This window comes from Lepisosteus oculatus, chromosome 11 (genome assembly GCF_040954835.1).
Source record: "Lepisosteus oculatus isolate fLepOcu1 chromosome 11, fLepOcu1.hap2, whole genome shotgun sequence".
Classification (NCBI taxonomy): Eukaryota; Metazoa; Chordata; class Actinopteri; order Semionotiformes; family Lepisosteidae; genus Lepisosteus; species Lepisosteus oculatus.
Window position 1 is genome coordinate 16,052,890 of NC_090706.1, and position 12,425 is coordinate 16,065,314.

The window sequence follows — 12,425 nt, forward strand, 5'->3', positions numbered from 1 at the left end:
TAAAACAGAGCTGCAGATTACCAGGAGGAAATGAATGCAATTCTAGAAGGAAAATTAAAAGACAAAAAATAATTTACAGTAAATAACATTCCATAAAACCCTGAACTGAAATAATTGCTCAAGAGCAGCATTTTTTCTGAATCTAAATTGCTTATCTGTTTCTTGAATGTGAAAAATAAAGATGTTAAATCAAATGAACTAAGGGATTCAAAAAACTATGAGGGGAAAATAGCTTCTAAACTTCACAGAGTGGGTGAGGTCTTGAGCGAGTGAAAACAAGAGTGCTTATCACAAAAATCGAATCCGGCCATGCTGAGGTCACTGTGCTGGAAGTAAAGGAAAACAAAGATCTGGGTGCTTCCCAGACACCACTTCAATACTACAGCGGCATGCTGGGCTCAAAAAGCCAGCCCAATCAGTTCGCCCACTACAGGCTAGTCTGTGCTCTGATGTCAGCATAAACCAGTCAGCCGTCTGGAGCAAGAGCCCTGCGTGGGCTTCCAGAGAAACTTGTGTGAAGCAGCAAAATTGCTAACAATTTCCAAAGCAGTATATTCCTCATTGGAAAAACACAGAGTCTGAAAACAACTCTAGATATGGGCTCTGCTAAACAGTTCACCAGTTTTGTGAAGCCAGGAACTAAATGTGGGCTTTCATTTACATACGATCAAAAGTTTAAAAAAAAAATCACGAATTTAAAATGTTCATGAAAAGAGAACACAAGTAAATCTTTCAACAAGCTTTGCTGCTTTGCTTCTTTACTGATTGAAGTAAATTTCTTCTGCAAACCTCTTTATCAGAAACTGAGAAATTCTTGAATACAACAACAAAACTTTGTGCCAGAGCCTTTGAATTAAAGGGCTCTATCAATATTGAATTTCTACATCTCATCACATATGGCAAAGTTACCACTTTTTGGCACAAAAAAACTCCCATGATGGATAGAAATAATTCTATGATTGCTTTAGTGGCTGGAAGAACCCAGAGAAGCTCCACGATCCAGTGTACTGCCAACCTCTGGTCACACAGGTGAAAACTGAAGCACCATCTTGGACACAGAAGGGCTGTTTCGCAAAAGAGATTGCAGCAGTGCCGTTTACCAGCCCCTGTCTGCTCTGCTCCCTGGATGTCAAGGCCAGTGCAGGAAGGCTCTGCAAGTTATATTCGGTCATGGCAAACACAGGACAGGCACTGGAAGGTTAATGATTGCTACTTAATGAGGTGATGTTTGAAAAAAAATAGTTGCACCGGGGGGTGGGCATCTAAAACAGCCTCTCAAAAACCTTTTTGTGATGAGCACACCCAGCTGGCTGAACTATAAGAGAAAACCTGCGATCCCTGCTCTGAGCACGCCAGCTGACAGCACCTTTGTGCACACCCATCAGCACAGCCACAGGAGTACCAGAAGTGAGGGAGTAGGTAGGTTTGAAGCAAGTGATAACACAGTACAGGGCCAAAACACAAAAGATATCACTTTGCAGCCTTTAGAATACTTACCATTGTTGACAGCAGTCATGGATGAAGGTTTAGTCTAGCATACAAGTTACATGCCTCTATTTCATTGCTTTACTTGGACAAAGGGATTTCTTATATTATATAAGTTAAAATGTATACATTATCATTTACAGTGAGATATAAGGTTGCACAAAGATAACATTTCAGGGTTGCTCTGGATTGGAAGAATAAAACTCAGAGCTTTGAGTTCTAGATTTGATAGGTGATTTCATGCATTTCAATTAGTTGGCCCTAAGGTTGGGTTTTCTGTGCTGGGTGTCATTAGGATTGGTTGGCTGCTTCTCGAAATGAAGGGCTCCCTGGTCTTGCTTTGCGGGGTTCTGCTGGCAACATGGGGTCCAGGACTGCCCGTGCCCACCCAAGACCTGCTGGATGACGGGCAGCCACCTGGCAAACACCAGAGGGTGGCTTCAGTGGACGACGTCAACGTCTTGATGTACGGGGTGCTGCAGTTCAGCCAGGCACTACACGAGATGTACCACAGCACCAATGACAAATTTGCCCGTATATCCCACCGCCTGGATTCAAAGGAGGAGAAGCTAGGCCTGCTGGGAAGGGAAATGGTAGACGCCAAGACAGCGGAAGAACAAGTGAAGACAGCTGTCAGGCAGCTGCAGGTGAGATATGACCTCACTATCCTACCAGCATCCAAGATTTTAGCGCTTATTTTGACTAAATCTGAATACTGTGTATTAGCTGAAGACATTCTGGTCAGTTCTTGCATCTGAACGGTGCCCGAAGATTGGCGGAAGGCCATCAGCACTGATTTGCAGTGTCACCATGTGGCATGCAGGTGGAGGACGCCGAGCTGCAGCGCCAAGCCAGGGGTATTAAAAAGCTGTTTGAGAAGGTGCTGGAGCACCAGGAGTCCCTGCAGAAGCAGGTGAGCAGTGCGGAGAAGAGCGTGAGCACCATGGAGAAGAGCTCAGCGCAGGTGCAGATCTCTGTCCTCAAGGTAAGCGCAGCCACCTGTTCTTTAGGGCCTCTCTCAGCAGATTCCAACAAAAGTTGCAAATAATACAGGGCTCTGTGAACTTAAAACCAAGAAGCAGGGCACCCACGGTGTATACACAGCTGTCTTTCAAAAGACCACGTGACAGGGCACTGGGGTGTTTGTGTCTGATTGGTGGTATGCTGGGTATCGAGCCACTAAAGTATTGCTTCAGTATTGTAGTAAAACTGTTTGTTTTACGAGTTCTGGGATACATGCTATGATAAAAAGAAGAACAATTAAGGACGTTAGCAGTACTTTATATATGAACTATTCTGAAAATTCCAATTAAGCTATCATACATGTTTTTTTCCTAGTTATTTTAACTGAAGGAAGATTAGCAGCTTCAGATCAGAAAGACATTCCCTCAATCACGAGACATGCGGACATAACTGTTCTCCATACTGACTTTACCGAGGCCTCTCCTGCAGTCCTGCTCTCTAATTGGCATCTGTCTGTGTTCTGGGGTGCAGGAGCTGAGCGAGAGACATTACAAAGTTCTGAGGACCCTCGCAGTCCTGGTGCAGAGACAGAGGCAACAGGTGGAAGAGCAGAGCAGACAGCTGATGCAACTGCAGCGCCTGGTACAGTATAGCAGTGCAACTGAGAGAAACAATTCAGACGATTCTCTTTAATTATTTTAATATTTGATCTTGGTTATTTCTGAGCTGTAAAAGTAAAGTATTTATTTGTGATTTAATCCTAGATTTAGTCACAAAACTCAACTGTGTGTAAATTCTCATTTACAATGATGAGAGTAGGGTACTGATTTACTGTACAGAACAGGGCATTATACTCGAGTAGGCTTAAGTAAAGTGTTAAGAGAGGCCTTTTCTTTCAGATTGACTCTTGAGTGAGTCATGGTACATCTGCAACTTACAATTTCTTGATGGCCACCCAGCAAGGACCCCAGGACCATTCTAAGCTACATGCGCTCCTTACAGGCTGGAGATCTATCAACGCTGAACAATGAGCTGGGAGCAATGGAATTGAACACTCATGAAAGGCACTCAGCATGACCCATATTAAAGCTTGGTGCGTGGCCAACCGAAGGATCCAGCTTTGTTCACAAACTTTCTTATGGAATCTCACGGAATTAGACAGGCTAATCTTCAGTAACTTTTTAATGCAGGAGCCGTGACATCTGTAGTGGAATGAAGCAGAGGATTTTTTGTTTTATTTTGTTTTCAAGGCATGGGAGAAATTTAGAATTTTCTGGGCAAGCCTGTAAATTAACTCTATGAAAAAGATAGCACTCCAGGTTCCCTATCCACACTACATGTCTTTTCTGCAGTGGTCCCATTCCTGTATTCAGACAAATTGGATGAGTGCAGACAATTTAGATTTGCAGGCAATTGGGTTGTGGGAGTCTGAACAAGCTACACAGCCATGCTGTAGAAGCCAAGCCAGGCTTCTTTCAGGAAACAGATGGATGAGATCCTGAAATCAATTACTAAATAACTATCAAACAGATTAGATGAGTCAATTGGTCTCATTTGCTGCTGTGCTTATGTTCTGAAATTATACTTCAAAACTCTGGAACACCACCCTGAATTAAGAGACTTGTCAACCATTTATATATATGTAGCCGAAAACCTTTTCAGGACGGTTTTGTAGTGATTATCTTCTGTTTTTACATGCGGCATTTGTAAAATTTTATTTTTATTGTGATGTGTTCTTTTTATACATTGTAATGTGCTTCAAGATGATTAAAGATGTTGTGTAAAATAAAGTTTACAATTATGAAACCTATTCCACACTGACTTTTCACTAACTGGGTCAGCAGTGTTCAACGTGTAGAATAACTGTGCAATTTGCTTGCCTGTGTTATTTAAAAACAAACGTCAATTTCAATTAAGATTTAAAAATCTTTTATGTATACTATGCTTCACAAGAATACCAATCTGAGGGGTAGCACACCTCAATTCACATACTACTGGAAAAAACACAAATTTAAAATCCCAGTTTGAAATCACCTTAAAAGAGTCCTGGACTATTCAGCATCTCTTTATATTACAGATTTATCCTTTACATTATTGTATGTATTATATGAACCTGCAGTAAATGTATCTGTAAAATTTGTATTATATCACTGAAATTAAGAACAAAATATTAGTAAACTTGTATTTTTGGCATTAAAATATTAGTAAACTGTGGCAATTATCAGAAACTGATCTGCTCTTAACAAAAGAGACTACAATAAAAGCTGGGGTTCTAACATCATGGCAACATCAGGTAATCCAGCCATTAACTCGTAAAGCACTGACATACGTCCCATGTCAGGTTTTTGTTCTTCCAGATAAGGCCTCTGACTCCAGTCTCAAGCCTGCCAACAATTGGAGAAGAAATCTCCTGCCACAGTCGAGGGAATGGAGACTGCAGTCAGTGTTCTGGCTAAGTCCTTCTGCAGGACTTCCTGAAAGGCAAAGGCGGTCGAAGACAGACTGAGTGAGGGGCACACACCTGTATGTGGTGTACGGGATGTAGATGTAGCGGGCAGGGAACTCCAGCACCTCCTTGGTGGGCCGGACACGCAGGTCTGGGTAGGGCTTGACGTGCAGCAGCTCGGGTGACAGGCAGTAGTGTGGACTGTCCGGAGCGGGGGAGATGTCAATCTTCAGCTGGGCTGAGGAGGGTGGTCAGGACAGTACAATCACTGCTTAGCATCAACCTGCTAGACACTCTGTGAGCAAGCAGGGCTGGCTAGCCTTCTATGGTCTCCTACTGTATCTCACATTCTCATTGAAAACCCATCTGAATAAGAGCTCTGACTCACACTGACAGAGGAAAAAGAAACTACGCCAGCAAAGGCGCTTAGCATTTGTTCAGTATGTAGGAGTTGTTCCCATCGCTCACCTGTGACGGGCCGCAGTCTGCGCAGCAATGAGGAGGGTCTTCGCATGTCAGCAAGGAACTTGTAGAGGTCCTCGTCACTCAGGCGATCACCCTCCTGAAACACAGACACACCTGCCTTCACAGCACTTTCCTAGTCTGCAAACACAAGGTACGTTCTGCCACAGCGAAAGGAGATTTGTTTTTCACTTTTCAGAAACCCAAAGAGAACACTGGGTCGTTTCAACAGAGTTCACAGGCTTGTTTCAGGATCTGTTTCATGGCTTCTGACAAGGGATCAGCTATATTTGCAAACACAGTTCAAATGATTTTAAGATTGCGTTCAGCCATATTCACCTCTTCAAACTGTTGAGTGAGCTGAGTGGATGGCAGCTGACTGAAATGCAACTGCATCAAGTGATCACCTTGATGAAACAAGGGTAATACAGTCTTAGGACAATTTGAACAGTGTCTGCAAGTGCATTTAAACCCAGATCTTGCTCCCAATGTGACAACGCAGATCAGCAACTGCAGAAAAGGTGTGATCTACTTGCTTGTTTAATTTTTCACAAATATCTTTTGTGAATCTTTTGGTATTAAGGCCAGTTTTTATACAGTTTTGGTTACTAATTCCAAAGCGGAAAAGTGAGGCTACTTTAGAACAGCAAAATGTTATTTAAAAAAATTACTTCTTTGCTTAACATCCAATCAGAACTATAGGAAGAGCAAGAGGTCCGGAAGGAAGAAGTGCTACTCTTGTGTGAGAGCTAGCAAGTTCTAAACAGCTCTGTATGAACAGTCCTTGCGGGGGTTTGAGCAACAACTCTCACTTACCAGGCAGATCCTTGTAACAGGTAAACATTAACATTGTGAAATATCTGAAACAAACTAATAAGACTTCTGAAACGTGCTTCTGTAATGTGCTGCTGTTGGGCAATGCGGTCATGTTCCTATAGCAGATAGGGAGGTTGCTGGGATTGACCCAAGGTCAGTACAGTACATTGATGAGAGGAGTCCCTGTCTGTTTATTTTCCATTGCTGGCTTCAATCATGTGCTCATAATTCATGGTACGTCCATATGGCAGCACATTCTCAATGGTAGGCAGAATTTGACATGGCCAAGATTTATTGTGGAAACCCATTAATAGAATTATTAGTTCTTACTTTGAGTCAGATTTAATTAAGCAGTTATATTTCTCATAATTAAAAAAATATATTTTGCTGGTAGGGTGTGCTTAGCTGGCTCAGACTGGTGCCCTCGAGTACCACAGCAAACTTGCATCACCCTGTCTGCCTCTTTGATGCAACATGTCTGACCCAGCAAGGTTCACTGTGCGAGAGTGAGGGAGCTACAGCACACAGGCAACTCTATTGGCAAAGTATTAGATGTCCCTGGCATTGAGAGCTGCCCTGCACAGTCAACCGCCCTCAACAACACATAGCAATCAGCCACTAAACAGGGGTCACGGACACGGACTGCTGTGGTGGCCCAATACAAACAGCATGGGCCTTCACCTTCAAGACATTTTCTAGGGCCCTTGCGACGTCAGCTACAACAGCTGGTGCAGAAATCGGGGGGATGGACTGCCGTGGAAGTGACACCTAGAGGTTCCAATCCTCACCGTTTTTACACCAACACAATCACTGGATCTAAGGCAAAACACAGCAGCTGTCCACATAGCCTCCAAAGTGCTTAATGCAAAAAAAGCAGAAAATTCTCCTTTTAGAGTCTGAAAGAAATTGCTGAAGTGGACACAAAGCACAAAGTTAACAGAAATGACATCTCCATAGTCCCCTACCATCATCAGTGCTCATAAATACAACATGAATGATCAATGTTCAGTTCTCAGCAGGAACAGGTCCTGCTGACCCTGCAATGAAATAAAACCTCCACAGCTGCCTCCACACTTGCCTGTTTGAAGAAGTTGGTGACGGTGAGTGTGGCAGGCCGGAAGTTAGTAAAGTTGCACATCTCCTCGCCCATACTCATTCGCTCAAATGTCTTTTTCTTCCGCTCATTCCAAGTCCCCTTCCGTTCTGCAAAAGGAAGAATCCGAAATATCTTTCGTCAAGAAACTGATCATTACAAAAAAGAAAGGGGAAGAATCAGTCTCTGGACTTGAACAAGTCATATCCTCTGGTTTAGACTCCAGCCTTGTGTAGACAATGACACCTACAGGACAGGCTCTGCAACCGCACCCTGCATTCCTTCACCACTGTGCTCTATGATCCAATCACTGCTCTCCGCATAGACTTGCCACACACACAGACGATAAGCTATTCAGCGTGGACTGTTCTCAGTAAAGTCATTTGTTTCTGTCCATGTCTCTGTCCACTGTACCGCTGTCAGAGTCCGAGTCCCCGCGGTCCAGGCCGCCCACGCTGCTGACAATGTTCATCAGGTGAATGGCGGTCCAAGCAAAAGGCATACGGTATCTCCCGAGCCGAGCACAGTACTGCTCCGCCTGGCCGCGCAGCTTCTCGAGCTTCTCTTTGTGCTAGGAGAGAAAAGAGGGGACAGCAGAGAGAAGGGAAGCAGAAGAATGGAGAAAGGACAGGATGGGGGACAGAAAAACAGGGAGAGTGAAAGGAGAGTCATGGCAGGGGGAGAGAAAGAGGCGAGAGGAAGACAGAAAGGGGGAGAGACAGAGAGATAAACAGGATTTAGTTCTTCATCCCAGAGCCTGGAAGGCTTGTTTTAAAAGAAAAGCTAGAACAGGCCTACCCAGCGCATTAACTAATTGCAGGGTAGTGAAAAAGAGAAAATTAAATGATGAAAACTAACTGCCATCATAAACTCATTTTGCCCTGCTTTCTTCAGCACAAAACAAGTGCTGGGAGAGGCCCGTCAAGTACTTACAACAGCAGAATAGAGAAAATAATGTAATGGTCACAATACCCTTTAGATAACTTGGTAAGTCCATTCATTAAATCCATTCATTAAAGCCACACTATTGAAACATGTGACAGTACAACAGATCCTCAACATGTGTTTATGTGTAATAATTAACTTAAAAGACTATGTAATTTTAGTCAAACAATCACGTATTAATGACCTTACAGCACTTAGGTTTTGGTACTGACAGTGCTTTAAAAATCACAATCATGAAATAAAAATGATCACAAACTAAACAGCCAGATCTCACACTTAACATAGCAAAAGGAAACTCAAATTCACATTGGCTTTTTTGGGAGTGGACTGTTCCACCTTCAAAAACAGGGGGGTGAGCCACATAGTATCTGGATGATACAGTACAATATTTTATAAGGAAATGTCTGAGAAGAGCTACAGTCACATCAGAGAGAGTCCTGGTTATAAATAAATAATAATTACATATTACAAAAAGATGATGCATTTGACTGTAAATATTTTCTCAAAAGACAGTAGTTAGTAAATTCCCTGTTCTAACTCATTTTAACCCCTGTTTTACAAAATTACTTGTCTGTTAAAAAAGTGGCTTTGGCAAAGTTTTGCATGGGAAATTGTTAATTTGTATGGCCAGACATTAATCCAATCACTGATCCTGCAGCTCCTAGATAGACCACCAGATGGCAGTGTTCCTACCTTGGCTGAATCGGACTCCTTCATGACCATGTAGGGCTCACAGCACTCCCCAATATCTCCCTGTTGGAGCACCTTCTCTAGCTAAGAACACAGCAACACAAAGATATAGCAAAGGTTACAAATGGGCTCCTCACTTGTTTGGGTAGACAAGCCCCTTTACAGTCAATCAAAATTTAAAGTGATACAAAAGCAAACTGAATTGAATTACACTCTAAGGGATGCACTATAATCTTTATAAAGTACTCAAGGAAGTTTTAACATACAGAAGGTTTTTAGACCCTATTAAAAGCCAAAAACTACTATTTCTTTTCCTGTGTCAACAAAAACAGGAATTGCTATGGTAACTGTACCACTGTCGCACAGATCCTTAGATCACAAAAAACACCCAATAAAAGTACCCTTGCTCAGGAAAAACATAGCATGTTACTCAAAATCTACTATTAATTTCAAAACCCTCCCTCTACGGAAGTCCCTGCAGCCATTCTGCATGAGGGGTAAATGATGCAAATTCAACCCAAGCATGAGCTATTGCCTCCTTGTCTGCCCTCTCCACCCCTGTGCCCCCTGCAGCTCCACCTTGATGACGAGGAAGATGTCGGGCGAGGGGTAGGTGATGGAGAAGATGGCAGAGCGCGTCAGCGTGGAGATGGCTACGTGGGGAGTGTGGGGCCGCAGCATGCCCTTCATCTGGTCCGAGTTCAGGTCGAAGTAGAAATTCTCCGAGATCTGGGGTAAGAGGCAGACGTTACAAACAACATAAGGCCAACTGCCATGCAAGGATCTTAGCCAGGTATTCCTCGGAGAGTCCCACAGCCCGCTTCAGCAAGGCTTCTGGCTAGTTTGCCTTACTCTTACCCCTTCACGTTCCCACATCACAGGACTTAGAATCGCACACAAATACAACCCGACTCTTTCTGTCACTAGAAACTCTACTGTCATTCAAACTGGGTTGGTGTTGGTGAGTCAAGAACGACTGAAGGAGTGAGAGTTCATATACAGTACCACTCCTCCTGTATCACAGCTATCAGGGTGTTTCAACTATTTGAACAAAAATGTCCTGAATTAGACAAGGACCAACCAGCAAAATACAGAATCAATTTTGTTTCATCTCTTCAGTTACAGACAGGGATGTTGGGGAACCTGACAAGCATTTGAAAATCCTCAAAGGCCACTGAGAGAGTAAAACAAGGGACAGAGTTAGTGAAACTAGGGACATGAGAGGAATCTAACAGGAGTTAGTGCATTTAGGGTTAAACAACAAGAGGCAATTCAGACCAAGGACTGTAGAGGTCTGGAAAAAAATGTGCAGCTCTGTTATGAAGCTGATTCTGGAATTAGGAAATGGCTGGGTGAGATCCTAGGATCGATTAATTTCCAGAAGCCAAACAAACATGACAGGATCAACACCCTCCTCTCGTTTGTGATCCTCTTAAGTTATAGAAGGTGAACCACTTGTTGTGTTGATGAAATCAGAACAAACGCCTGCTGCTCCTAGTCAGATTGAAGAGTCAGGTCCATCAGTAATGACCCCAGAAAAAGCACAACCCAGGCAATAACTGAATGAGGGCTTGAGGCAGCGTTGCCCGTTTGGAAAACTGCCAAGTCACCTTTTTCTTTTCCTTCACGTCATACAGGGCCAGAACCCCAAAGATTGGCTCAATCTCGATTTCAAACCTGAAAATAAACAAGCAAACATCATCAGCATTACTACTGAAATTCCTAATCATCCTTTTCCAACAGATGGAGTCAAGCTTCATCTTCTAATGCTGTGGAAATACGAAAGTAACCCAGGACTAGCCCTCCTCCAGAAGTTCCACATGGCCTTTCTCAAAGCTCCACATCTAGCCAAGTCTGACAGGCGCTGGCACTAGAGATGAATGGGAGCAGCACTGTCAAGGGGGTGATATCTGAATGGACAACTGTACTATTTTTATTATTGAGAAAGACCCTTCGAGTATCCAAAGCTGCCGATACAGAAGTGAAGGGTTCTCAGATTCCATCTCCAGGGAATTTAACTACAATCTACAGTTATATTGCTACCATTAAAATTAAAGCAAACAAAAGTGTGTACAATTTGTATTCTGGAACTCACACAAGGTATAAATGGCCAAAAATGTGACAGAACTTGGGAACTTCTAGGAATGAATTCTCTGTTCTCACAGCATCGGGGTTTCATCCACAAAATCTCCAACAACAAACAGCGAGCTCACCTTACTCCCTTCACTTTCCTTTCTGCACGGCCCAGAAAGGACTTTTGTCTAACTTCCTGCAGCAAACCAGTTTCATATCACTGGAGGGATCTAGGGTGTTTCTTGATTGCATGTGGTGCAACTCCACTGACTGAGAACCTGGCAGTGGGCCACACTCTTAAAATACTTACACTGGCTTCCCCCTCTTCACACAACATCCTTGTGTGTCGCACCAAGTATTGGTCACAATGTTATTCCAAAAACACCAGCAGGCTGTTTAAACATTTATTTCTGTTGCAAAAACAAGTCCTATTTTAAAAAGTAGCCAGATCAGCCCATAGGTAAATGTTTGAGACAACAGATGTGTTCTATGTATGCTCGTTCCCAGTGTCCTCTCAAGCACTCACTTCAGGGACAAGCACTTGACCATGATCCTCTGTCCAAAGTGCTCCTTGGGGACTTCCGGAATGGTGCAGCGTTCCACGGCCTCGTCCTGTCAACACAACGCAAGAGACTGTCAGACTGCCGAGCCACGGAGCACAGCCATCACACAGATCAACCCTGTTCACACAGATGAATGAATGGCTGGCCTGTTGTGTCCATGAGCGTGGGGTCACACATGGACAGATTAGATGGACTGCAGGCTGTGAAAGGCATGCGGTGCTGGGCAGCACTGACCTCGTCAGGAGCAGGGAAGAGCCCTAGCAGGTCGGGGTGCCGGCCTTCCCTCCTCTTCTCTGCATTCCGGTTGTCTATCTCCTCGGGGGCGTTGCGCTCCAGCAGGGAGGGCAGCAGGCAGTCCGGTGCCGAGTTCTTCAGGTCAAAGATACTAGAGGCCCAGCTGCCCCGCGGAGTGTCATCCAGAGACACCGAGCGGCGCTTGAGATCCTCCTGAAGAACACGTGTAGACAGGAGGAAAGCGGGCAGGGTGGCGCACACACACAGGGGCAGACGCACATAACAGGAGAGATGGGAGGACAACTGGATTAGTGTGTAGACACACCAGCAAGAACGAGAGTTTTCAGATGTTAGCACGTTTAACTGGCGTGTAGAATGAAAGTGGCATGTAGAAGTCAAGTCCTCACACAGTGGATCGCTCTATAGAGAAGTGATGTTTCAGAGCGTGTCCTCCTCCCCTCACATTCAACTCAACTTAGAAGTCCTTTCAAACACACCAACTTACTTACCCAAAAAACTAACATCCTCTAATTAAACTTTTTGTCTTCTTTGAGAAATGATTTTTAAACAATTTCCACTAATTATTCCATTATTATTGGAATGTTGTTTTGAGACAATAGAGCTTTAGGAGAACTCACTGCTCGAAGCGTGCCAC

At 43.8% G+C, this 12,425-nt stretch overlaps 2 protein-coding genes across 5 annotated transcripts in view; one reads left to right on the plus strand and one right to left on the minus strand.

The window, feature by feature from the left end:
- Positions 1-12,425, minus strand: part of dock6 (dedicator of cytokinesis 6) — a 70,226-nt gene that overhangs the window by 39,706 nt on the left and 18,095 nt on the right. For all 4 annotated transcript variants that reach the window (XM_069195803.1, XM_069195802.1, XM_069195801.1 and 1 more), the window contains exons 9-17: positions 11,771-11,983; positions 11,500-11,585; positions 10,511-10,577; positions 9,480-9,629; positions 8,904-8,984; positions 7,680-7,836; positions 7,251-7,375; positions 5,363-5,456; positions 4,970-5,132 (exon numbers count right to left, since the gene is read on the minus strand). In XM_069195803.1, coding sequence (XP_069051904.1) covers positions 4,970-5,132; positions 5,363-5,456; positions 7,251-7,375; positions 7,680-7,836; positions 8,904-8,984; positions 9,480-9,629; positions 10,511-10,577; positions 11,500-11,585; positions 11,771-11,983 — 1,136 coding nt within the window. The remainder of the gene's footprint in view (positions 1-4,969; positions 5,133-5,362; positions 5,457-7,250; positions 7,376-7,679; positions 7,837-8,903; positions 8,985-9,479; positions 9,630-10,510; positions 10,578-11,499; positions 11,586-11,770; positions 11,984-12,425) is intronic.
- angptl8 (angiopoietin like 8) lies at positions 1,337-4,258 on the plus strand. Its single transcript, XM_015349127.2, has 5 exons — positions 1,337-1,419; positions 1,781-2,132; positions 2,309-2,470; positions 2,980-3,090; positions 3,348-4,258. The coding sequence occupies exons 2-5, from the start codon at positions 1,803-1,805 to the stop codon at positions 3,357-3,359; spliced, it is 615 nt and encodes a 204-aa protein (XP_015204613.2). The 5' UTR covers positions 1,337-1,419; positions 1,781-1,802; the 3' UTR covers positions 3,360-4,258.

Excerpts from the sequence above, each read along its gene's own strand:
- angptl8 (XM_015349127.2), top strand. The coding sequence starts at position 1,803 with ATGAAGGGCTCCCTGGTCTTGCTTTGCGGGGTTCTGCTGGCAACATGG. Across the intron at positions 2,133-2,308 it reads CAGCTGTCAGGCAGCTGCAG|GTGGAGGACGCCGAGCTGCA; the intron begins GTGAGATATGAC and ends TGTGGCATGCAG. Across the intron at positions 2,471-2,979 it reads TGCAGATCTCTGTCCTCAAG|GAGCTGAGCGAGAGACATTA; the intron begins GTAAGCGCAGCC and ends TCTGGGGTGCAG.